This window comes from Drosophila subpulchrella, chromosome 2R, assembly GCF_014743375.2.
Source record: "Drosophila subpulchrella strain 33 F10 #4 breed RU33 chromosome 2R, RU_Dsub_v1.1 Primary Assembly, whole genome shotgun sequence".
In the NCBI taxonomy this organism is placed as follows: Eukaryota; Metazoa; Arthropoda; class Insecta; order Diptera; family Drosophilidae; genus Drosophila; species Drosophila subpulchrella.
In genome coordinates this window covers 14,171,943-14,197,690 of record NC_050611.1, presented here as the reverse complement: position 1 = coordinate 14,197,690, position 25,748 = coordinate 14,171,943, and the positions used below count along the sequence as shown (strand labels likewise).

The window sequence follows — 25,748 nt, the reverse complement described above, 5'->3', positions numbered from 1 at the left end:
AATAGGAAAATTAATTAAACTGCTTTATTTATTACGACACAATGAATGCTTTTTTTTCTCTTTTTTTGTGACAAAAAGCAGTTAATGTCAACTGTGGAAAAAAAAACCTTTTCTTCTGTTTACTGTGCGTTTGTAATTTGAAATTTGTGAAAGCTCAAAAAAAAATGTATGTTTTTTGCAGCTTAATATGAGTACTAAATGTTAGTCATTTGAAAAAAAATCGCATTCGCTTAAATCATTAAATAATTGGTTTGAAATGAAAGTCCCCTCGGGTGAAATGCTGTCACGGAAATGCCACAATAATGCCAATATTTATGTGAAGAAGGTGCCAGCTTTAACATAAGGTATAAAAATACCAGTCACACCCTCATCGGCCGATGTCAAAGTTCATTTATTTACACACCTTACGCCTGTTTGCACAGGACCATAAAAATAATTGGCAATAAATGCGCTAGGAGTCAAAACAAAATGCCAATTGTCAGGAGCCAAGAAGCCAACAAGTTCCGCCAGAAGGGGAAACCGTAAAGGAATAAGAAATCAACACATTGCGTTTAATTAATGGAAGCCGAGCTGCAGAGCACTCACACACGGGTTTTTACGACCTTCCGTTTGGCATCTGGAAAAGCCATCAAAATGGGCGGAAATCTGGGGGAAAGTCACCGTGTCGCTTGTCAGTTTCAAGTGCGTCGAGTTATAATTTTATGTGCAATTAATTTGCCACACACACACACTCATTCGTTTAATGCGTTTTCTGGCTTGAACGTGGACCAGCTAATGAGCCCACTCATGGCAGCATATTTTTTTTCTGCTGCATATTGGTGGGCCACTCAAAATTGTTTAGCCAAAAACCATTTTAATGGCCACCGTGTTGTGGCAATTAATGTTGATGGCATTTTTATAGCTCAGGGGCGAAAAAAGGGAAAAAACGTTCCACTAAACGAAATCAAAGTAGACCAACTTTCCTGCAACGAGTTTGCAATTCATTCGAACACTTTGCATTATTCAAGCCCGTGGCCCGAAAACAAATCGAAAACAAGTGGACAAACGTGGCCAAAATGGCAAATTTCGACGCAGAGAGCCACGCACAGCATTTTGGGCAATTTTACGATTGATTTTTGTGTGTGTGGCCAGCGGGGGGAAGTCGGAGGAGGAGATTGCGTTTGGTTTCATCGAAAATCTCTAATTAGCTAATTGCTATAATTAAATGTTTTGCCAATGCTGGCATTTCGTTTAACTCAGACCAAGGATAATGGAAATTCTGAGAGCTGCCCTCGCAGAGGGTTCGGTGATTGCGACGTCATCAGCGTTACCATCATTGGCATTGTTATTATTGCGGTTGCCCTCGTTCAACGTTCAACGTTCTACCCCAGTAATGGCAAATCGAACATATTTGCATATGAAATGAGGGAAAAATCGAAACATGGCGGCAGCCTGGCCCGGGCCATGTCGATTCCGGGCGGAAAGAACTGGGAAGCCCGGCGATTTCCGGCTTAGACAACATCACATTTTAAACGACTCTGTGAGGGTGACCTCAATCCCCCCCCATCCCTCGTGCAGAATCGAAAGTCAGGCAGCGAAAAACCATTTATAATCATTATAAATTATGCATTGCATTATCGCTTCGAACGAGCCATCATGACTCGCTCAGCTTGGCTTTTTCCCCAGCTGATTAGCAACTAATTCCGCTGCGGCCACGCTGCGTATGAGCAATATGAGCGCCGCCTGCAGTTGACTGAATTGTGAGCTGGGTTCACAATTAAATCATCTCTTGCGGTTTGAAAGTGGGGGAATTTTTGGGCACAAACTGTAATAACTTTGTTTTGGGACAGGTCAAAATGCTGAGCCTACGAAATGCAAATGAGTTAACAAGTGAATTTAAATGAGATACAAACAACGGCGGAATTCCGTGACGAGGGACAAAGCAAGCCTAGCCAAAACCAAAAAAGGAAAATAGAAACTCGTGAGCTGACAAAAAGGGCTGGCAAACTTTTAAGCAAGAAAATTCTGCGGAAATTTTCGGAACACAGAAATTAGACAGGCTCTGGCCAAATCTTATAAAATTTAAATTAAAATCAGAACAAAATACGGCGAGAGAGCGGAATCCGGTTCGGATCTGAAATGAGCTTGAGCTGGCGAAGAGTCCACGAAATTAATGTCAACTTCAAACAGTAATCCTCGCTCTTTCGCCATTCTGGGCTTTAAAAACAAAGGCGGCGAAATATGGCCGAACAAAGCGACTGCGAATAATGAAAAGGCAAACGAATCTTAAGTGCAGGCCAAAAATAACACAAATAAATGCCGAGCAAAAGGGAAATTGTTAAGAGCAAGGACTCGGAAAATAAGCCAAGCCAAGGGACATAACTCAAAAAATGGCTGCCAAAGTAACATGCAAAAAGCAAAAAAAAAAAGGGCGGCTAAAATAAAGGAAGGCTGCGAAATGAGGAAGAACAATCCCGTCTTGAAAGCCGGGCGAAATTAGCATAAAAAAAGGATTTGCTCGCTAATTTCACTTTAATGTGAGAGGACGTAGAAAGAAAAGGCGCAGGACAGCGATGAAGACGTCGCGCCCATTACGTCACTTTTATCTCGTAAACCCCTCCTCCCCCAGCCCCTTTGGGCCCAGTCTCTTCGCTTTTATTTATAGCATTATTAGTTGGGCCAGGCGAAAGATCGCAGCAGGCTCCCCGCAACTTGGCTTTTTGGGGGGTCTGGCCCAATAACAAAGTGCTAATGCCCTCGGCTAATTATACATCATTTGTTAGCCGGTTCTTTTTTGCAGCCACTTCCCTGCAGCCCCTGCTGATTCTTTTTACTTCCGTCTTGTATACGGGAAAAATCTTTTCTTGGATTTAATTTGTTCAATTATTTCATAAATTTTGGAATTAACTTAAGAATTATAATATTTTCAATTTTTTTAAGATCCTAATATAAGCACTCAAGGTTTTCAACAATGTCGTAAACCATCTCTTAAGGTGTCGTAAAGTACGCAACAATATTTTTATATTCAGCATTTCGATGCTTAAGACGGCTTTAAGACACCTTTATAAGAGTTCCTTAGGACACAGACTTATCATATTCTATGATTGGGGAATTTAAAATAAAAAAATCCTTTAGGTCCACAAAAATTAGTAATATGTTATAATCCCCATCAAAATCAGTTTTAGTATTAGTTTAAGAATAATATTTTCCATTTTTGAAAGATCCAAGTACCAGCACTCAAGGTTTTCACAAACATCTTATACCACCTTTAAAGGTGTCGTAAAGCATGGAACAAAATTTTTATGCACAGAGTCCCGAGGCATAAGAAGACATTAGACACATTTATAAGTGTTTTTTAGGACTCATATAAAACTAATTATATGATTAGGAAACTTAAATATATCTTTTAGGTCCACAAAAATTAATATTATATTATAGTCCTCTTCGAATTCAGTTTTTGGATTAGTTTGAGAATAATATTTTCCGTTTTTTGAATATCCAAGTACAAGCACTCAAGGTTTTCATAGATATCTTAAATAACCTTTTAAGGTGCCGCAAAGTATGCAACAATATTTTTATAGGCATTAGACACCTTTATTACGGCTTCTTAGGTCACAGAATTAACATATTCTATGAAAAGGGATCTTATATATATCTGTTAGGTTCTAAAAAACTAATATTGTATTATAATCCCCTTTAAGTTCAGTTTTAAGTGCTAAATTAGAATTGCGACTGAATTTCTTTCAGTATACTTTTTCTGTGACACTCGACTAATCGCTCACATTTTTTCCAGGTCCACCCGTGCTGGCCGAGTCCATAATGGGAACGGTTGGCCGCCTGCCCTGCAACGTCACCCCGCCCATCTACGAAGATCGAGTGGCCTTGGTCATCTGGTACAAGGTGGGCCTGAAGACGCCCATTTACAGGTGAGTGCCGACCGCTTTTCAATCAACTCGAAACCAAAACTCAAAGACGCCACACCGACCGGCTTGAGTGACACATTTTTTAGAGGCACTCTTAAATCTTTAAGCCCCCGTGTGTCAAATGCAGAACCATAGGCCACAACCCCACCTGACCGCAAACATTTCAACCACACACACTCAGACAGACACGATGGCACGCACGGGTCCATAAATAAACAAAATTGATTACCGCAGACAACTTTTGACGCACTCAACCCGCTCGCCACTCAGCCAACAACAACAGCAACAGCAACATGAACGCAAACAGATGAGGCGGGAAATTGGATCGGAAAATGGGGGCGGGAGATGGGGGCATGGCGTGCGGGAAAAGCGGAAAACGGAGACCTGCTCATGTCAGTTACCGTATTTGCGGGGAGTTTTCATTCTGATTTAATGGCGGCTAATTAGGCAATTTTTTTGTTGTTGCTGTTACTGGACTTTACTTTACTGTCCGTCCATCAGCCTGCAGACGCGAAATTAGCATAACTAGAGAATTATACACAGGGGCAAGGGCTAAAGGCTCTGTGGGAGTACCATCCGAGCAGCCGAAAATCGAGCAAACTTTCCCGACAATCCCAGCTCGCTCCAAGGTTACATTCGGCTGGGAAACTTTTTCAATTATTCATGTCTAACATTATGTCGCAGTGGTTGCCTCTAGTATCTTGTATCTCGCAGATGTACACGACTACATCAAAGGCGTGAAACTTTAATTGGATTTATCCGACTTGGCCGTATGTGCCAGGGCTCTCTGGTGATTAGCTGATTGCCAGGCAGCCAAAGAGCCAACTAGCCAGGCCATTGACATGACGCCAAAACTAATTGAACTTCGGGCACTTCAAGGACTTGCAAATGACTCTAGCGAAAGTAGTAATTAGCGTTGCATAACGACCGCCAGAAGAAAGGGCTCCGTGGCGTTGAGCTCAACTCTTGTTTGTAATTAAAAACCACTCAGCAAGTAAATTAATCATAAAAAGAAACCGCTCCACCGCTCGACCGCTCGACAGTGGAAAATTAAATTTTCGCCCAACACCACCGACAGCTCAATTCCGGAATCCATTGAGTTTTTTATTGCCCAGCTGACATGTGATGCTTCAGCATCAGGTTTTCCGGCATTTTCAACCTCATTATCCGGAACGATCCGTTTGAGTGTGCCATATGTTGCGAGCAAATCAAAATCGAAATGCAATAAAACACAGGCTAGCAATCCGAGAAGCTGTCAAAGGATGACGGGCAGCAGAAGACATATGGAGATGCAGTTAAGATCGACTCATGCGCAAAGCGAATTTATGGGGATTTATTTTAGTGCTGAAGAAAAATATATACTTTTCAGCAGAAAACAAACGATGGTTGTCGATCTAATTTAGGTGCCATTTGGCGAGCTTCAGTTCAAATGCCAATCGAGTTGGCAACTCGAAGGCCTTTGGGCCGGGTTATAAATAATAAATTCATAAGTTGTAGCATATCAGTGGGCCAGAGCACTTAAATAAAGCTTCGAACTTGGCTCCCGCGGGATTGGATTACTTCGGAGCTCAATTAAAAACACTTTCGCCCACTTAAAGGCGCGCTAAAATAGAATATTACGACGAAACGTGCATAATTAACTATGTGCAGCCAGCTCGCGGACTAAAAATGCCGAGAGGAAAGCTTTAAACCCAATTAACTTCGCCACTCGGCTAAATGTTGACCTAAATCAGGCAGCCACCACCGCTTCGCGGCAAACTGGCTTGAAACTTTTTAAATCCAACTCGGCCAAATGCTCGCAGTTGGAGGGTGAAGAACAGACACTTTAAGACCAGTGATTGACCACCAAAATGAGCTCGTTACGCCCAGTATCGCCCCGAATGGAATAATCAATAATCGGGAATTTCAAGCGAAAACAATAAATTACAGCGAAGTGGGCGGGTGTGTATTATTAATTCATTGCAGAACCCAATTACGCTGTTGGCGATAATAAAAAAAAGTTTCAGCATGGCGTGAGAAAGTAATGGGAGTACGGCGACTTTTGTTTTCCTTTAGCTCGGGTTGGATACACAGAAATTCTTTTAATTTTTCCATTCCGGCACTGGGAGAAAATTAAAACGATTTTGTGGGACTTAAGATCCGATTTCGAAATTTTAAAATTCGCAAACCGAAACCTACAAACATTTGCAATGACTTTTAAAAAGTGCTCAGAAGTATACTACAATTTTCCAACTCAAAAAGTTTATTATTGCATACTTTTAGGAGAAATCGAAAACGATTTAAATCTTAAGATAATGAGTTGTTTTCAAGAAACCTCTACTTTTAAGGCGAATTAAGGGTCAATTTCGGATTTCACACATACATTCATAGTACTCAAAAACGCCTAAAGGTATGCTTGGATTTTTGAACTGAAAACGAATCTCAAAGCATACTTTTAGGCGGAATTGAAAACGTTTTTAAACCTGTGGGGGCTTATATATTTCTAAGAAACCTCTAGTTTTAAAGCTAATTTATGGCCAATTACGGAGAACTTTTTTCCCAGTGCCCGTCATAATTCCCGATTGTTTTCCCCATTTCAGTGTGGACACACGCGACTCAAACTTCGCCCAGGGAACACACTGGTCGGACGAGACCTATCGGGAGCGACTCTCCTTCCACGTGGAAGGACGTGCTGGCACGCTGACCATGAAGTCAACCACCGAGGACGACACGGGCGAGTATCGCTGCCGCGTCGACTTCCAGAAGAGTCCGACCCGTAACTCCAAAGTGAATTTAACTGTCATAAGTAAGTATTGAGCCAGTCTCCTTTCTCCATTCTCATTTCGCCTTCTTTGTTTGCACACGCTCTGCGGGGTAGCATAATTGAGCAGCTAATTTGTGCAGCGACATATCCTGGCTGTATCTTGGTCCTGATTCCATTCTCCTCAGCTTCCCTCGGCTCTGGCCAGGCCAACCACGGCACTCAGCTCTTGGACAAACACATTAGTTACAGAATAAGACGCCAACTATATGTTCGGGTTGCCAACTTTTCCCTTATTTTCAGCCACTGCCTTCCCATGCGAAGCTCTGAGCTTGGCAAACAGATTTTAAAGTGCCAACTTGGCGAGAAGTTTAAACGTGGCTGGTTAAAGCTGCTCGAGGAGAAATGGGAAATGTGCAGCGGGTGGCGAGCGCTGGGTGCAAGTTCTGAATTGAATTCCTCGCCTTTTAAATGGATTTTATATTGGTACTCGGCAAGGGTATACGGTGGAAGTGTTTGAATTTTTTAAACCTTTAAAATATTGTCCTAAGTTGGGATTTTATTTTAAAGGGTTTAACGTACTATATAAGGGATCTTATATGTTTTTATAATATCTTTAGGTTCTGGTAAATATCTTTTAAGATGACCTATACTCTTAAAATATTTTCCTTATTTAGGATTTTACATTAAAGAGTTTAACGTATAAGGGCTCTGATATAATCTTATAATATCTTTAGGTTCTAATAAATAACTTTTACTTTAAAAATGTTTCCCAAAGTTGCGCTTTTAATTAAAGAGTTTAACGTATAAGGGCTCTGATATATTCTTATAAAATCTTTAGGTTCTTATAAACAAATTTTATTTTTTTTTGATTATTAAGTAGATAGAAGAAGTCAAAACTTTGATAGGACCTTAATACCATTTTTGATAGGTATAATCATAGAAAAAATTAAGTACATTTTTGTTTTTATTAAAATACACTTTAAAAAATCACTTTTTTTTAAAAAATACATCTCACATCCAGCTGGAGCTGGATTACCAGAAACAGAAGCGTATTACATTTTTCGCGTTTCCCCACTTCCAGTTGCATTTTCGGGCTTGTTTTTTTTGAGCCCCTCTACAGGGGAGCGGGGATACCTGTGCATTGAGGCGACCACAGCTTGCAATTTACCATTAAAATTTATATGCGTTTCCAAAGGCGTTTAGCTGAAATATATGGCTGGCAGAGTTGGCCCGGCCGAATATTGTTGGTAAATAGTTGCTGCCGACGTCGCTGTTAGATGAAGCGGAAAGGGCGGCAAGGGCGGTAGGGGCCGTAAGGGGCGTGGCCGTGTTTTACAAACTTCTTGAGCATGTTCAACATGCTGCTGTGTGTGTGTTTGTCTGTGACATGTGAAGCGTAAAACCAAGGCAGGATTTAGAACTTTGTACGTTGGTTGGAAAATTGCAAAAGGGAAAAAATAATAGGACCGGGAGGGGGTGAAACTTTAAAGAAGATATTAGATTAAAAGTTGCCCCAGTCCGGGGTGGACAGTTTGGACAACTTGCCGCTACTGCTAATGCGCAGAAGGGGTAGGAAATTCCCAGGACTTGATCGGGCCAAGCAAATTTGCCAGCAAAGCGATGATAATAGGGTTGGGTTTTGGGTTCGGGTAAGTTGGCCCACCCTCAGAGCCAAAAATAATAAGAAAACTGCCTGGGAAAGAAGAGCAGTGTAGAGCAGTCAAAACAATGAGAAGGGGAAAAAAACAGAGTAGGTAAAATCTAAGAAAATAGGTTTAAAAAAAATGGAATTTCTTCGCTGAACTTTGACTGCACCTGTTCGAGCGATACTCTCCATTCATTTTTTCACTTTCCCAAGTGGCAACAGCATAAGCAGCTCTTTAAGGCCATGACAGTCAAGCTCTTAAGGAGCTTGCTGGCCAAGTAGAGAGTTGACAGCCCGAAGAGGCTTTTAAAACCGAAATGCGTAACGCAAAGTGGTTAGTTGTCAGGCATTTGCCAGAGCGGAAGCAAGCTGGCCAGCGTCTATGATTTCCATTATAAAACTGCAATATTTAAGAACCTTTTCCTCTTTACAGTACCGCCCGAATCGGTGATTATATTGGACAGCAAGGGGGCCACCATCAAGGATCACACTCTGGGTCCCTACAACGAGGGCTCCGGGATAAACATCACGTGCGTGGCCATCGGCGGTAAGTCCCTGCCCCCTGCCACGCCCCCTTTTCCACAAATATCCATGTGTGTGTGGGCAAAAGTGTTGACGCTGCCGCTTGTGTCTGACAATTAAAAGTGATGAGCGTGAAAATGCAGGCGAGAGATTTTCACATTTTATTTAATTTCCACCCGGCTGTCGGCTGCACGAACAGCAACTCGAACGGGAACTCGATCTGGAGATGGTGATGTAGATGGAGATGGAGATGGAGCGGGAACTGGAGCTGGAAAACCAACGTGCAGACAATTGAGAGGCTCGGGCACACACAATGCCCACACAAATTGCATTGAGAGCACTTGAAAATTGCTAAAAGCCAAACAAGACAACAAATGAAACAGCGAAAGGCACTTGTACACACACGCAGCGCCCCTTCCCATCCTTGTATATCTTTATATATATATCTGTATCCATACACCATATAGACCCACAGAAAGACACTCATCCACTCCTTGCACTTGTGAGCACATAAACAAACAGAGGACCGGCAGTGGCGGATCCACGGGGGGGGGAAATTAGGGAAATTTCCCCCCCCTTGGAACCACAGAACCTGAAAATTTTACTTGTTTGCTAGAAAAATATTCTCTGCAATAAAAAAATGAAAATACAACAGTGACACTCTTCTCACCAAATAATATTTTTGTTTTATAATTTGTACTGTATTTCTCTCGCAATAATAAGTTTGAACCCCAAATCGAAGAATAAGTTCAATTTCCCCCCCCAAGAATCGTCTCTGGATCCGCCACTGGGACCGGGCTAGAACGCTGCCAGCTAAACGCAGAGACAACTCCAAGTCTAAGCCGCACGGCAAACATATCAGTTGCACACACACGTTCCCCCACATCTGGCCGCAATCCCGATAATTCTTTTTCTTACCGGGCATTTTGAAAACCTCCTGACCCGCCAACACACCCTGCTTCTCTTTATCCGCAGGTCGCCCCCAGCCGAGGGTCACCTGGCTGCACGGCAACACCGTCTACAAGGACGCCAGTGTGGGCCAATCCCTGTCCGAACGACGGGTGGCCAATGTGCTGTCCCTGCAGCGACTGGAGCGCAGGAATCTCCACATGCAGCTAACGTGCCGGGCGGAGAACAATAATTTGACAACGCCAATTATCAGCAGTGTCGTCCTCGACATGAACCGTGAGTTCCAGACTTCAACCCCAACCCCAACCCCATTCTCGATTCCAGTCCGGGCCTAACTAATTAAATTCTATCGCCCTGTACAGTGCGCCCTTTGATTGTGAAACTGCAGGGGGAGAATCGACCATTGTCGGCGGGGAATTCTTATCAGCTCAGCTGCGTTGTCATCGGAGCACGTCCAGCGCCGACGATTACCTGGTGGAAGGGCAGTACCCCCATGAAGAATACCCATGAGATTGTAAGTGGAAGGGCAAGACATTCGAGCCAAGCTCGACTGGCGAAGGTGCTGGAAATGAAATAACTAGTTTACGATTAATTAAGCATTCCTGATTGGAATTCTTTGTGGGACGGTTAGGAAAGTACTTTACCTCTTGAGTCTTTCAAAAAGTGCCTAAAAGTAGGCAACTATAATTTCAGAAATGGGAATTTCAAGGAATTCATCCCAAAAGACGTCTGGTTTTTTCATAGCATACTTTTGGACACTTTTGTAAATGATTTATTATTATCAAGGAGTCACTTCTAAAGTCCAGTTTCTAAAAAATTCAAATTTGAACACATTTTTTATTGTAAGAATTCCAATATTAGTACCATTTCAAAAAAAACATTAAGTAGGTAATTAATTTTAAGACCGTTATCTTGTCCCCATGTTAAAATAAATGTAGGATTTAAATATAGGAAACGTTTAAAGCCCTCTTTTGCATTAACATGCGTACGAAAAACATTGACTTATAAACATTTTGGTTAAATAAATGCTTTCGACAACCTGTTGTCGGAACCACCCGACTGCTACCCTGGCCAAAATGTTTAGAAACATGCAAATTTCAAATGCCTGTCATCCTCGTTAATGGCTGCCCCAGAGTACAATTTCCACTCCCCGCCGGGGGAGTCGTACACATGCTTTGTGGTAATTGAAGTTGCTAGAACGGCAGTCACGTAGCGAGGGCCTCAATTAAAAGCCACCCCCTATCTGCGTAGACGGACGTGCCAACCCTTTTCCGTTGCCTTTGTCTTGGCCAACTGCTTAGCCGTTAACTGTTTGCCCCTCTCCACCCCCACCACTTAGGGCAATCCGGATGGGAATATGACCACATCGGTGCTGACATTCACGCCCACCATCGATGATCGCGGCAAGTTCCTGTCCTGCCGGGCGGAGCAGAGCATGATACCCGAGTCTGGACTGGAGGACGGCTGGAAATTGGACATCTATCGTAAGTTCTGATAAATATTTAATTCGACCCCGTAGAAAGTTTTTAATGAAAACGAGAGCACAAAGCTTTAAAGACTGCCTACCGTTCCGCTCTTCAATATCCTTGCCTCCATATTTTTCTTCGATTCTCCTCAGCTGCGCAAGTTTTGGCAAATTAATTTCCAGCGGCCGCCGGTGAAAGTTTTGCACAAAACTTGCGAAACTTTTTAACCCGCCACAAGCACCGCAACGCCGCCTGCCAAGTCATCTTTACGCTTTTACAGTTTTCGACCTGTTTGCACAAAATTTAAATGGCAAAACCGCTGGAGCTCCAAACCCCCGCCCCCACAAAAATAAAAAGGGGGCGCTTCCTGTTTGCCTTGGGAGTGCGGTTTTGTTGCTTACCTTTTAACTTTTCCTCTTTTTTGTGCCCAACGCCCAACGCGATTCGATTGAAATATCTGGTTGCGGAAAGCAGGGGGCACTGTTTACCCAATTTGATAGATTGCTTAATAAGCTTAATTGATTCGCATTCGCGGGCCAATTTTGAATTAATCAAGTTAAAATGTTGCTCAGTTACCCAATGGCTTCCCTTTCTCTGCCATTTTGAAGGCCTAATTGCCAGGCTGAGCTGGCCGGCAGAAAAAAAAAACTGTACTGGTAATAATAAACAAACAAACAAAGCTGGCCAAAAAAGATGAGGTTCCGAGGCTGGGGGAGCTGAACATTTCAACAACTTAAATTGGCTAATTTGTGCGGCTTACACAGTAATTACACCTTTGGCATTTTATTTGCCTGCCAGCTTTATTATTTGTCTGGCCAGGCGATTTAAAGTAATTAGCCCCCACGATGCCATGGCAGCAAAGTCTGTTTTTACCCTCATCCCCAAACCGATCCCGATCCCCATAAGCAGCCCGTAATGACTTCTATCCAATTTTGACGGCCTTTTCATCCGCAGACATACCGGTGGTGAGTCTGGAGCTGGGAACCAATTCGCTGAACTCCACGCTGCGCGAGGGCATCGATGTGTTCTTCGAGTGCAACATCAAGTCGAATCCCTGGATATACAAAGTTAGCTGGCGGCACAATGTAAGTGACAGACAGATGCAATCTTGCCTCTAACTCCGAGAATTTTGAAAACAAATTTAACAGCCCAGTGCCTTGGCAAACTCGCGGCTAATTTATTATGACTCGGGGCCCCATCGAAAGGAAGCGCTTTGGAGCAACACGCATATAAAGCAGCCGTATTACTATGTATTATTATTATTATTTTCATTATATGCCCATACATACATTAGCCCCTGGCGGCGATATTGAATCGAGAGCCCGAAACTCCCGACGAGATGGTGCGCATAATTGTTGCATATTTTAGGGCTGCCAAAGGGCAAAAAATGGAATTCTCTACGCCGCCACACATACACAGAGGCGAACACAATTTATTATCGAATTACCGGGGCTGTGGGAGAGCACTTAACAATTTATGCAGCCCGGTCCTAATTTATGCAGCAGCCAGCGGCTCTTCAATCAGCAGGCCCGCCCTCCGGCCTGCGGGGCGTATGCGCAATGTAACGCAACATAAAAGTGTGATTAGCTTTGAGAAATTAAATTTATTTCAATTTACCTACCTTCAGTTATCGGTAAATTGAATTCGATTCAATAAATTATTATGCCACACACGAGGGTGGCCATTACATATACATACATCTATGCGAAATTTTCAAATTTTCCATTTTCAATTTAACATTTCACTTTCTGCTTTCGATTTCAGGGTGAGATTCTGGCCAACAATCCCGCCGAAGGCATAGCCGTGTCCAACCAGAGTCTGGTGCTCCAGAACGCCAGCCGGGCCAGAAGTGGCATCTACACCTGTGTGGGCAGCAATCGGGAGGGCGACGGCGAGAGCAATCCCGTCCAGCTGGACATACGATGTGAGTTTGAGGTCCCAATCTACCCATTCCCCCATGGGGAATTTCCCAAGTCGGTCCTTGGCCTTAGCTGCAGTGTGTTAATTTACATAACAGCTTAATTAAAACGAATTGGATCTTTCGATTGCAATTTGTAACTAACACGTTACACAATGCAATTACAGCAGGACTCAGCAGGACAACGGTCCATTCGTCTCTGTGTGCGACTTATCCTGCCACAGACAAATTGAATTTTTCCCGTAAATCAGACAAATAAATCAATTAAGCAGCAACAATGTAGCCACAAACGAGGCGACAATGCCGGAATTTTCTTTAAATATTTAATGGGGGAAAATGTTGAAGTTTCTCTTTGACTTGAAGTGTGTCCATTGACCAGGAATTCAGTTCAAGTTGGGCCCAGTGTTTTTCTTTAATTATGCAGATGTCTTGAACCTCCGGACCTTCTCTTTCTTGCAGTTGCACCTGTCTGCCGACCCCGCCAGCGGGTCTCCTACAGCTCGGGCCGGCATGAGACCGTCAAGGTGGCCTGTGAAATTGATGCCAATCCCGCGGAGGCCACCTACGTTTGGAAATTCAATGCAACCCAGGGCGAAACCGTTGACATACCGGCCTCGCAAGTGGCCGTGGATCGGGGCCGTAGTATTGCCCATTACACGCCCATGACGGAGAATGTAAGTACCCCAACCGAATCCATTCCCTTTTCCATTTCCCCAACCCGATTTCGATGCCGTTAGTCCTGCTGGTCCTCCTGGAGGTCATATAAATCAGTACGTGGCACGCCCTTGAGGGCCAGCACATAATTTTCCAAACGAGTTGCGGTTTTGAATTTTCAATTAAGGTTGAAAAGGTGTGTCGCCAACGGCGTCGCCATCGCCGCAGTGCATGCATAAATTAAGCCAACGAAATGCATTGTCACTCAACCCGGCCCCTTATCCCTGCAATCTTGCACTCCTGCCCCATCCTTTGGGGAGGGGGGCAACCCGAACCCATACCCATTCTGATGCCCGTGTTTGCGATTTCTTCTTTGCATTGCCAGGACTACGGAACGCTGCTCTGCTGGGCGACCAACGAAATTGGCGATCAAAGTGAACCCTGCGTATACACAATAGTCCCGGCAGGTGAGTAGCAACGGGGCGGGAAGGGTTGGTAGGTGGGCGTAACCTGGGTGGTTCACCTGTCAGTGGGGCTTTGTGGGGCCATTGCCTTGGGTCTCGCGTGCTGGGAGCTCCGGATTCATTTCAAGCCTTGTAGAGCAGATGAGGTTTACTCGGCACTACGGATGGTTTCGGCACATATTCATACTTGATTTTGCTTTATGCAATGTATTATTTCGTTATCATCTTAGGCTATGACTTATAAGGAGCTTGAATTAAGAATTTACGATCTATAAAGTCACCATACATATTTATTAGCCCCACCTCTGATTCTTTAGTCTTTAAAATACAAATTTTATTTTGAACTATTTTTTGTACATTTTAAAAGTTCTGTTCTTTAAAAATAACACTTATGTACTTAAGCGTTAATTAATTATGTTATATAATTATTTTTAATATACCTTACATATCTACAAAATAGAACAACCAATAGCAATACGATTTAAGTACAGGTCTAAAAACTGTAATAAAGGTGTCTAAAACTATGCAACAATATATTTCAAGGCCAGAAGTCTTAAGAAGAATTCCAATATTTCACTGCATACTTTTAGGCTCTACTTAAGATAATTGCAGAACAGTGCAGATTTCTATGGACTTCATATTATTCAATTAATTTCCCTCTACACGGTATCTGCAGCTCCATCACCCGTATTCCTACCCGTGAGAAAGAGCCAGGCTGCCAGTGGTTTTTGTTTATGTTTTGTTTTGGGTTTTGCAAAGTCCCGCTGTGCTGATTTGTCGATGACTTTGGCACTTTGGCGCTTTGGTTTTCAGGCTGCTGGATTAGTCAAACTAGCGCTGCGAGTTAGCTTATTGATTCTGAAGCTATCCGGCGACAAATATGCGCATGCAAAAGCTGCAGACAAATGCTGGGGCTCCATGCAATTTGTTGCTTGATCTGCCTTCGAGCCGGAATAATAAATATCCGACTGTCTTTTTCGCTCTGCTCATGAACAGGGGAGCCGGATCCGTTGTTAAACTGCACAGTGCTCAACCAGACATCCACGGGATTCCAAATCGAATGCATCGAGGGCTTTGACGGCGGCCTGCAGCAGGACTTTATAATGGAGGTTTACATGAATGGAACGACACGCCATCCCAAAATTTCGAAATCAAAGTGAGTACGGAATGGAATGCCGCAGCAGGAGCAGGAGCAGGAGCTGGAGGAGGAGCTGGAGCAGGAAAAGGAAAAGGAATGGACACGGAGCAATCAGAATCACACGCCGTGTGACTTCTGCATTACAACAAGCCCAACGAGCCGTGGCATCGAACAGAACGCATGCCCATGGTAACGTTTAGGTCCATGTCCATGTCCATGTCCTTGTGAATATCCAGCATGCAGCTGCTGCTCCTTCGGCGAAAACCATTTGGCCTGCTCTTTGCTCTGTCCTTTTTTGCGGTTTTCCCGTTCTTGATTTGGACATTCAAATATCGATTCAACTTCGTTACAGGCGACCGTACTTTGAGGTGAGCGGTCTGGTGCCCGGAATGGGTTACAATGTCTTCCTCATCGCCCACAACAGCAAGGGCCGTAGCAACGCCACCATTTTGCAGGTCTATACGCTGAAGGATCCGGAGAAGCAGACGGGTGAGTTTAATCACAGGGGAGTCTCCGAGTGCCCGGTCTCCAGAAAATGAGACCCCCGTATAACTCGAGTGATGCGGGCGGTCCTATCTCCCTCTTCCTTTCTGTGTCCCTGTGCGTTTTGCAATTTCATGCATGTCCTGGCCCTTGAGTCCTGGCTCTTTGGCTGTAAATTAATTGGCGAGGGCTTGCAATTACAGCTGCTTCATTTGTCTATTGATTTGCTTAAAGTTCTGCTAACATGGTTTTCCTTCCCCACTATGTTCGTTCTTTCTTTCTTTTATTTCTTCTTGCCTAATTTCGAAATGCACGCTTTCTTTTAGTTAAAATAACCTTCACTAAGTCCTTTCAAGGACTTAGGCCTGCCTATCCTAAATCAAAAGCGACAGCGACCACCACCAGCGACTGCGTTTGCGATGAGGATGAGTTTCTCAACCTGGGCAAGGGAATTGGCCTGGACGTGGGCAAAGACGTTGACCAGCAAGAAGGTAGCGGTAGCCTATCCTTTTCTATAATTTTCTATTAATTTACCTTTGTTTGTCTAACCTGTAACACGCCTTTAATCGTTTGTTTTTATCTGATTTGTTATTCAATGTTATTGTTTCCATGACATTTATAATTTAAATCACTTTTTCGTTTGTGTATTTTGTTATTTATGTAGCTTTAGCTATTATTTATATGCTTAATTTTAAATATTTATTTCACCTATGTTTTGTTCCTAATGGTATGTTGTACCCATAGTTTAGTTTTATATTTGTTGTGACTAATTTTCAATCGAAAATGGTTGGGTTTATAGCACCATCAATCCACTTTAACAACTTCACCCCACCAAGTCCGCACAAGGCTGCACAAATAAATCCGGATGCCGAATGGTTTTATTTTCCTGTTCCCTTTTTTATGTGGGGTTACTAAAAATTCTCGACATGCCAACAAGGACCGAGACCAAAATTAGCAAGACCGGGCGGGGCCAAGGGGGCGGATTACAACTCGCAGATATGCACAAGTACACAAATACACGGACACTTGCACCCACACACATGCAGCTCATTAAAGCGGCACTAAATTCAAGGCACGTGCGACAGGAACTGCCACCAACAACAACAATAACAGCCAAAGGACGAAGACTGGACCAAGAACGGAACGTAGTTAGCAGCTCATAAAACAATGCAGACCCACAGAAAGAAAGAAAGGGAGAGAGTGCGTACACAGAGAGAAATAAATAGCAATATCAGGTCGAGACTTTAATGAACAAAGTTTATCCATGCACTCAGAATAATTGAAACCAAAAAAAAGGGAAAGGTTCAAGAACAAACTTTCTTGAAAACAAGAAGAAAAAGCTCTCAATTTTCTTTTTCGATATAAAGCGATTTGGAAATTAAGAGGAAGTTATTCTTGATTTTAATTTTCGAGTTGAATGTGCTCTCGAAAACTAAGAGCACTTAATCTCGATTTTAAGATTTAATCCATCTTGGCTCACTTTTAAGTTCAAAAGAACGGTTTTGAGAACGATTTTTGTACTGAGCGTATTAAGTGGTTTATATGTTAGTATTGAGAATACTTTGGGATATCCCAAACACCATTCACAACTTTGTTTTCATAAAAAATAAATTGCATAAAACACTTAATCACTTAAATGATGCTATTCTTAGGTAGCACCTCTTAAAAATGTAAATAAGGTCCTACTGTAATGTAAACTAACCTATTCCAACGTTTAAGCTAGCATTTTTCTCTGTGTACGAGCAGGACTATGTAAATGGAGAGGCACATGCTTATCCACCAATCTTTGGTCTCTTTCCGGTTTCCCCTTTTTTTACCTTCCCCCACTCTCTCGCAGACCTCTCGTTGGCCTATGCGCCCGTCATCGAGGACATCCGGCCATTCCTCGGCATTCTGGCCGGCATCGTGGGCAGCGTTTTCCTGGTGGCCCTCATCATTGTGATTGTGGTGCGTGTGCGCGGCTCCTCGGGGCGCGATCGCAATAATTACTCGCATCCGGGCAGCGGCGGCGTCGTCGGCGTGGGCGGCACCACCACTGGCAACGGCAGTGGGATGGGTGGTGTGGGAGGCGTTGGCGGAATGGGCGGAACGACGGCCAACGGGAACGGCAGTCTGGGCCTGCTGGCCAGCAACAATAATGGCAGCCTGGTCATCGGCACCCTGGGCCACAATGGTGGGCAATCAGTGCAGGATATGCACCGCATCGGCCGGGAGACGTGCCATGTGACGAGCAGCCTGGACAGCATCGACAAGAATCCGGACATCATACCGCAAGGTGGGTTGGGTGAGTTTCCACAGGTGGCTTCGATTATCCCGGTCGTCGAGCTAATCCTTAATGCCGGGGGGAATCTCCTCTTCCCTTCTCCAGACGGTCACGAGCTGGACGACGAGTGGACGACAAAGGGTCACGGTCGGGCTTACGCCACTGCGGCGATGGCCGAGCAGAACGCCGTGATTACCTCCGGCACCTATGATCACCTGATGCCCACGTATGCCGTGGTCGACAAGAAGACGGGCCCGCCCCCCGCCCACGGCCCATACATCCAGTATAATACGCTCATACCCGTTAGCAAAATGGGCGCTTATGCCAATCAACAGCAGCAGCTCCAGCAGCAGCCGCAACAGAAGGTGAGTTATGGACACCCTAATCCACTCCCCCTGCCGGACACTAAACCTTTTACAATATGCCGGAGATGCCTCCGCCAGAGCGTTAATTTATGACCCCTGGTGTTGGTGACCCCACATTGTTTCACTTGCTAACAGCCATCCATATATGTTTGGTTAAGTGCTTTTCATAGCCAGCAGTTTGTTGTCCTTGCCCCTTGGCAAAATGATAGAATAGTTGGTGTAAATCAGTCGGAAGTCCTTAAAGGAAACTATAACACACCATAGATATTGAAAAATCGATGAGTGTCCCAATAGAGTGCTTTTAATAATATATTAATTGTATAAAAATATCACAAATGTATTAAGTAATTTCTTCTGTTGATGAAGTAGAATCGCCAACTATTTAAAACTGGCTCTACAACTATCCCACTCTGTCATTGAAGAGTTGCAAAAAATTAACTTTTCTTTGAAAAACTCCTGAAGGTCGCGAGTAAAATAAACGCAAACAACAATAGCTCTGATGGGAATTGAGAACAGCATCATCTGCAGTTGTAAGAGAAGCGAAGAAACCAACATAATTTGAAAATCATTTAAGTAGAAATTTCTGTGTGCCAGCCACGCCCCTTTTTTTTACTTGAAGTAGTAGAAGCCAGCCAGCAAGAACCGAGGGCAGCCGCAGCAGCTGCAGCAATATAAATTTTCCATTTGCGAATTTAATAAAAATAAGTTGCAGGCGGACCCAGCGCGATTCGAGACTAGGGAGCGGGAACCGCTAAGGAGGCAAAGGATGTTCGCATCCTGTTTCTATACTATACCCACTGCTCCTGCTCCTGCTCCGGCTCCTATTCCCCCTGCCTGCAGCCTCGAAATGCAATAAACGGCCAAGTGTGTGCCGCGATGGTGGAAAAGCGGAGGGGTGATGGGTTGAAAATGGCCGTTAAGGGCAGGGCCAGCAGCAGCAGACACATTACAAACAGGCGCCGCATGTGGGCGGTGTCTGGCCTAAACAAACAGACCAACAGCAGACATAAAGCAGTCGGGAACGACTCGCCAACTGTAGTGGAGATCAGCTTTAACCTGCTCAGGCAATCAAAAACTTTAATGGTGATGCTCTAGTCACTTTGCATTTACTCCGTTTTAAGCTCAGCAAGAGCTCTTTCAAAGCCAAATATTTTGTTTGTTTTAAATAAAAAATTGTGTAAAAATCTATAGCAGTTATGTTTTTCAATAAGTTGACATAGTACATATTTATACAACCCAAAAGCTGAAATAATATCGAACTGTCAATAAGAACGAAAACAAGCAATACTACATGTAGTGTGGAAATATCTACATATATGAGAGTGGAAACAGGAACCAAATTGCCATATTTAGTCCTTTTCAGGACAAATATATATACTATTTTGAAAGAAGTGGCCAATAAAACGAAGTTTAAAATAAATGTTCTAAAAATCTGTCCCTTTGCCCTTGCAACAGTTAACTGCCAAAACCAATTTTAAACTAAAACGTATTGGTTTTCAAATATTTTGTTTACTTCAAATGCAAATAACAAACTCTAAATATTATATTTGGATGCATTTTTTCCTTTCAGACTGAGCTCAGCTATAGCGATCTGACCGCTCCTCTGGTGGGTGGCCCGGTGAGCGTTCAGCGGATGGCCCCCTATTGCAGCGCGACCTTGGGCCGGCCGGGCAGGCAGGCGGAACTTAAGCGGGCGGAGCCGAACATCTACTCGCAGGTAAATGTGATGATGGACGACGAGATTCTGGCCAACTTGCAGGCGGCCACAACTTCCGGTAGAAGCTATGTGGCAGGTGCAGTGGTCGACAATGTGGGCGGAGCCGCCAATCTCTATGTTCAAAGCTACGCGACGCGGGTCTAGAGTTGCATCCGCAAGTTTGTTTATGATTTTGTTATTATTTAGATATTTATTGGTTGTTGAAAATAAACATAATTTATGTCACTCATCATCTGTATGATTTGAGCCCTATTCTAATTACACCCACAAAACCAGAAGAATGATAGAAAAGCAAACGTTTTTTGATTACATCCAAAAATTGCGTCGATAAAGAGCTGACCAAATCAATAAACCGACATTCAAAAATGGCAGCCAGTGGGAAAAAAAAATCTGCATTGCTTGCATGGAAAATATTTATCTTCCATCGTAAAGCAATTCTGGGCATTACACATACGCACCGTAGCACAAACAAATCGAGGTGAATGCTAACAGAGTGCTGAGTTGAACTGAGAACTGAGTTCTGTTCATGCAAGTCGGGCTGAAGGAGACGCAGAGAATCCGACAGATATGAAATAATGAACGAGGAATACCCTCGCTGAAAGCACATGAAGTATTTGATGGAATTTGGCCAGGAAATTGATTACCTGCAAGAGCTGAGCGCAGATTTGCCAAGATTCCCACTTGAAAGGTATAAACTTGATAGATATCGGAGTGGAGAGGAGCATTTTTCGAATTTGTCTGGCCATGGCAGACAAGTTATGTTCCGATTTTGTGGAACGTTCCCATCGGGCTTTGTTCTAGTCGAGACTCCTTCTCTTTGTTTATTCAACTGGCTTTCATTCCTCTTAATAATTGAATAGACTTGAGTTATGGCCTAGAGTAGGTGAATCGATATAGATTCAGGCTGGACAGGCAGCCAATGCACTTAAACAGCACTCGTGTTAGTAAACTCGGTTGTTGGGAATACAAGACAAAAGCAACAACAATTAATGCAACCACACGAGCACAGTTCTGGCAGCCATTTCACCTAATGACATGTTCAGTTTTATTGTCATATACCGATAAGTTTTACACGACATTTAGTTGGCACCCAACTTCCTTTTCTCCGCAATAAAAATGCTGGCCATTTATTTAAAGTTTTTAGTTTCGCATTTTATTTGGTACCACCATTTATACCTATCGAAAAAGTTGTGTGGTATGGGAAAACTTCGATAATATCGCCATTAAAGTAATCACTTTAAAGGTAGTCTCAAGTTGCCAGCCCATCAATTTTAATTTACATGGAGCTGAAAATTAATTTCATTAAAATCTCGTTGTGCCCATTAAGAAAACAACGTCAATATGCCTCACCCAGGCACACACGTTAATTACGGAAATAAGCATATAAACATGGTGCGCATACACATTCCCCACAAAGCCAGCTAGCAGATTCACTACCCACCGATGGGCCAATTATTGTAGTAGCTCACCACATAGCCAGCCTCTTGTATGCCGTGGCAACCATGTTGGCTAAATAAACGCCTGCCGCGTTGTTAACTATCAGTAACAACGCCACGCGGGGCACAAGGAGGCGGTGGAACCGCAGAGTCCGCGATGGCTGCAATATGCGTGGGCAACCACACTTACATATTAACACACAGGCCACTGGCACACTCCCCAGATATACTGTAAAACGCAATTACACAGCGGAAAATCAACAATATTATCATTAAAAGCTAAGCAAATTTTTGACAAAAACACTTATCAAGCAGTGTTGCATTATTGTTATGTGATGGATTAGTTAAGTTAATAATTTAATAATCTTTTGAATATTGATTTGTAACTTTCTGGCTTGTACTTTTGTTTGATACCTAAAAATAGCAGAGGCGTATACGAATATTGAATAATTTAATTGGCGCCCAACGTAGGGCTGCTTTTTATTAATTGGCGCCCACCGTGGGGCTATTTCCTATATATGTAAGCATCAAACTGAAATAAATTATTATGACGTTCCGTGGTGTAAAAAGTTGCCATGTTTAGACGCAACATTATCATTTACCCTCCCCATCGATCAATTACTTTTGTTTCAACCCTCCAACTCGCCACCCGAAACTCGTGACTAACTCGCAGCATATAAATCATCACATGACTAAAACCTCATTACCTACTCCTCTACCTCTAACCACCGCAGATCGATCTGGCACATCATCCCATGCCCATGTACTCGACGAGCCCGATGTTTGGCACGAACAGCACCATCACCGGAGTCACAATGTCGCATCCATCACAATTGGCCACCTTCTCGCCGACGCCGCCGCCGCCCATCTTCACCCACAGCATGGTGACCACCGGCGATGGCCTCCTGCAGCCGGTGACGTGCATGGGCCTGGTGGCAACATCTTCGGCAGCATCGGTTCCCGGTTCGGTTCCACTGCCCCCGCAGCAACAGCAGCATCAGCAGCAGCAGCAGCTGACAGCGGCCAATGGCGGAAACGGAAGCATCGTCGGCATGGGCATGAGCCTTTATGGCAGCGATGTGGTAAGTGTCAGTTTGATGTACTTCCCCAATTCCTGGACGCTCCTGCTGCTCCTTGTTGATAGCGAACCGGTCGTCAAGGCAACTCCTCTAATGTCCAAAACGTTGAAAGCATCAATATGCAAAGTGGATTTTCGGGCAAGGATTTTTGGCAGCGCTTCAGGCAAAGGGCACAGGGGCAAAGGAAGAGGGGGCGGCAGCAGGAAACATTTATCTTGACCCCCCACCACCCGCACTTCGAGGGCATCTTTTGTGCCCAATTTTGTTTTCGTTTTTCCCTTATAAATGGTGGCCGCTGGGGCGGAAAATGGGTTTTTGCGGTTGGACTGATAACTGCTCAAGTGATTGCAGGCACCGAAAGGGTATTCAAATGTAGAAAATTAAGAGCGGAGAGTGCTCCAGCTCAGATATTTAATCTGCCTAAACAACTCCATTTTGGGTTCGAAAAACTCCCCTTTTCTTTTTATTTCCTATCACAGTTTCCCCTACATTACGCTCCTTTCCATCGATTAGCTCACCCAGTGCGTCATCGATCAACAGATGACTCAAAGTCGAACCCATCGTAGTGACAGTGCAATTTTCTGGTAATCCATAACATTTGATCCCTCTACAGACAACTTTAAACTCAGCTGGAAAGAGGAAAAGGGAATTTCGCCGGCATTTTCAATGGGGTTCAAAGCGGTAAATGACCTCTGAATGTGCTGCGGGATAATAAAAAAAAACTCGCCGATGGCTGTCCTGCTCTCTCCGCCTGTGCCTGCCATTCATTGTCTCTGTCAGTTGCTTTATAAATACGCCATTATGTATACTCCCGACGCAGCGCAGTGCGTTCTCCTAGGCTCCCCCTGCTCGTGGACCAGGCCAACAGGCTTCTCGGCCATTGCATTGTCCCCGCTGATGTTCGTTTCACAAAAAGAATTACGTTTTTACAACAATTTCATGCCAAAAGGACACTGCGGTGTGGCAACTTTTGACTCTAATGATTGCAATTATTATGACCCAAATAAGAAGAAGAGCAGCACGGGCTGAGAACCAGACAAAAAAACAACAGAAGAACAACATCATCATCAACCGCAGCAGCAGCAGCGACTGAGTTCACAATGTTTTATTCCTCCTTTGCCATTTTTTGTGTTGCCTTTTCTTAAACTGCTCCTTTCGTTTGTCACTGATGGGCTCCTTGTTCTTCCCGCTCGGCTCCCAAAGGCGGCCCAAACTGACACTGTTGGCCGTGTTGGCCCGAGGGAGTTGGCCAAAACACAGCAAATGGCTGGAAGACTTGTTGGTTTCGTACTTTTGTTTTTGTCTTGGGTTTGGTGCCACTCTGCCAAAACCAAATATTACGCATACGCAGCGTTTTTGCTGGTAGAAATTTTCTTGTCAGTGTGGCGGGAAACTTGAATTTGTAATAGCTGCGAGTACTTAAATAATGTGCGGCTCATTAATTTTAAAGCAGCGCTATTTAGTGAGCTGTCTGTGGGTATTCCCAAAGCTAAATAAGGTTTTTTATATTTTGGTAAATTGTCTCAGCTCGTCCCCATTTTTTTCGATCCCTTTCCAGGGAAAGCCACAGCTGCTAAAGACCGTGCCAGAAGAGGTGCACCACCAGTTAAACGGCGAGGATGTCCTGATTGCCCAGGATCGCAATCTCGGATCCGGAACCCGCTTCTGACGCTAAGCTCTAGGTCACGAGGAGCAACTAATCTGAAGTCAGACCGCACGGGAAATGCAAATCAAAAGAGAGAACTACGAAAAACTAAAGGAAAATCGGGGATAAATTGGTAAACAAATTGACTATAAGTTGTATGTGATGAGCCAGATAAACAAAACAAGAATGGAGTTGATTTTAAAGCAGAGAAAGAGCTCCCTTAGTTTGCACTCTTTTAAGAATGCAAAGAACCTTATACGTGGATGCCAAATGGATGGCAAACCTTGTAAAAAGATAACAATAATTTGTGCATGTACATTGTTCGAAGCGAATGTGAAGCTGAGCATAGAAATCCATAACGCCTAAGAAGACATGTAAATTACGGAATACAATTAACACTTATAGCTATTAATTATAACTAACATTAAATCTAAAAAAAAACTGAATTGTTAATATATTTTTAAACAACAGCTTTAAGCGCCAAAAGAGAAACATTAACTTTTAGCTAAGTAAACGAATTCATAATTGTTGTTGACTTTAGTTTGAGTAACCTAGCTCTCATTACCATTTAGCTTGTAACTTAGGCGTAATTAAGGCATTTACAACATCTAAATCAAATTCATATAGCTGTAAGCTCCAACTTAGCATAGTTCAAATTGTAATAAAAAAGATCATAAAGAATTTAAAGAAACACTAACCCTAAGGTAACTACATAATGAACGATTAATAAACGACTCAAATTAGCAAATCCAGTTTGCATTTTATACGTAAAGAACTACGAGAAAGAAAATCCGAACATGTTTGCCGAACAAGCATGGAAATCCCTGAGAAAGTAAATTCTAGGTATAAGGAAAAATGCATAAAATTAATAAAAATAAAAGGCTAAGCAACTGCATGTAAAATATTTAACTGAGTATTAGGCTAAAGTTAATACATTAAATTTAATAAAATGTATGAAACCAGGAAACCAACGTGTATTGATTGCAATGGGTGGTGGGTAGTATGTAAACGCGTATCTTGGTACATATTAGCAGGTTGCCCTGAAGGTTCACTGGCCTCGTCACCACTCGATTTCACCTTTTTGGGCACTAACTGGAGCAAACATCGGCAGGTCCACCGACAAGTCAAATGTTGCAGCAAACTGATGTTTACAAACACGGGGCGTGGCAGCTGGGGCGGCATGTCCTGTGTGCTCGGCGCTGCCTTGTAGCAAATGGTAAATATTGACGGGCCGCGTGAGCAAACAATGAGCAAAGCGGAAGTCAAGCTGAGCGACACAACCGCAGAGGAACAATAACAAAAACAGGCGACAATCTGCATTGAGTACAGCGACAACCGGAGCAACATCAACTAACTGAAGCAGCAACATGGCCGATACAGCGCTCAAAAATTGTCAGGC

General features: G+C 43.5%; 1 protein-coding gene across 9 annotated transcripts in view; it reads left to right on the top strand.

Moving 5' to 3' along the window:
• The window catches only part of LOC119550586 (nephrin), a 62,394-nt gene extending 37,115 nt beyond the window's left edge, over positions 1 to 25,279 (top strand). For 2 of the 9 annotated variants that reach the window (XM_037859382.1, XM_037859381.1), the window contains exons 4-21: positions 3,773 to 3,905; positions 6,482 to 6,687; positions 8,724 to 8,837; positions 9,788 to 9,997; positions 10,084 to 10,235; positions 11,061 to 11,205; positions 12,142 to 12,272; positions 12,952 to 13,111; positions 13,565 to 13,779; positions 14,145 to 14,226; positions 15,220 to 15,379; positions 15,714 to 15,850; positions 16,171 to 16,335; positions 17,682 to 18,128; positions 18,213 to 18,472; positions 20,043 to 20,189; positions 22,360 to 22,707; positions 24,263 to 25,277. In XM_037859382.1, the coding sequence (XP_037715310.1) occupies positions 3,773 to 3,905; positions 6,482 to 6,687; positions 8,724 to 8,837; positions 9,788 to 9,997; positions 10,084 to 10,235; positions 11,061 to 11,205; positions 12,142 to 12,272; positions 12,952 to 13,111; positions 13,565 to 13,779; positions 14,145 to 14,226; positions 15,220 to 15,379; positions 15,714 to 15,850; positions 16,171 to 16,335; positions 17,682 to 18,128; positions 18,213 to 18,472; positions 20,043 to 20,189; positions 22,360 to 22,707; positions 24,263 to 24,373 (3,323 nt within the window). In that variant the 3' untranslated portion in view covers positions 24,374 to 25,277. Of the gene's footprint in view, positions 1 to 3,772; positions 3,906 to 6,481; positions 6,688 to 8,723; positions 8,838 to 9,787; positions 9,998 to 10,083; positions 10,236 to 11,060; positions 11,206 to 12,141; positions 12,273 to 12,951; positions 13,112 to 13,564; positions 13,780 to 14,144; positions 14,227 to 15,219; positions 15,380 to 15,713; positions 15,851 to 16,170; positions 16,336 to 17,681; positions 18,129 to 18,212; positions 18,473 to 20,042; positions 20,422 to 22,359; positions 22,708 to 24,262 lie in introns of those variants that run through there. The other 7 variants (XM_037859389.1, XM_037859384.1, XM_037859383.1 and 4 more) reach the window with 7 other exon arrangements.
• Positions 25,280 to 25,748: the final 469 nt, after the last annotated feature.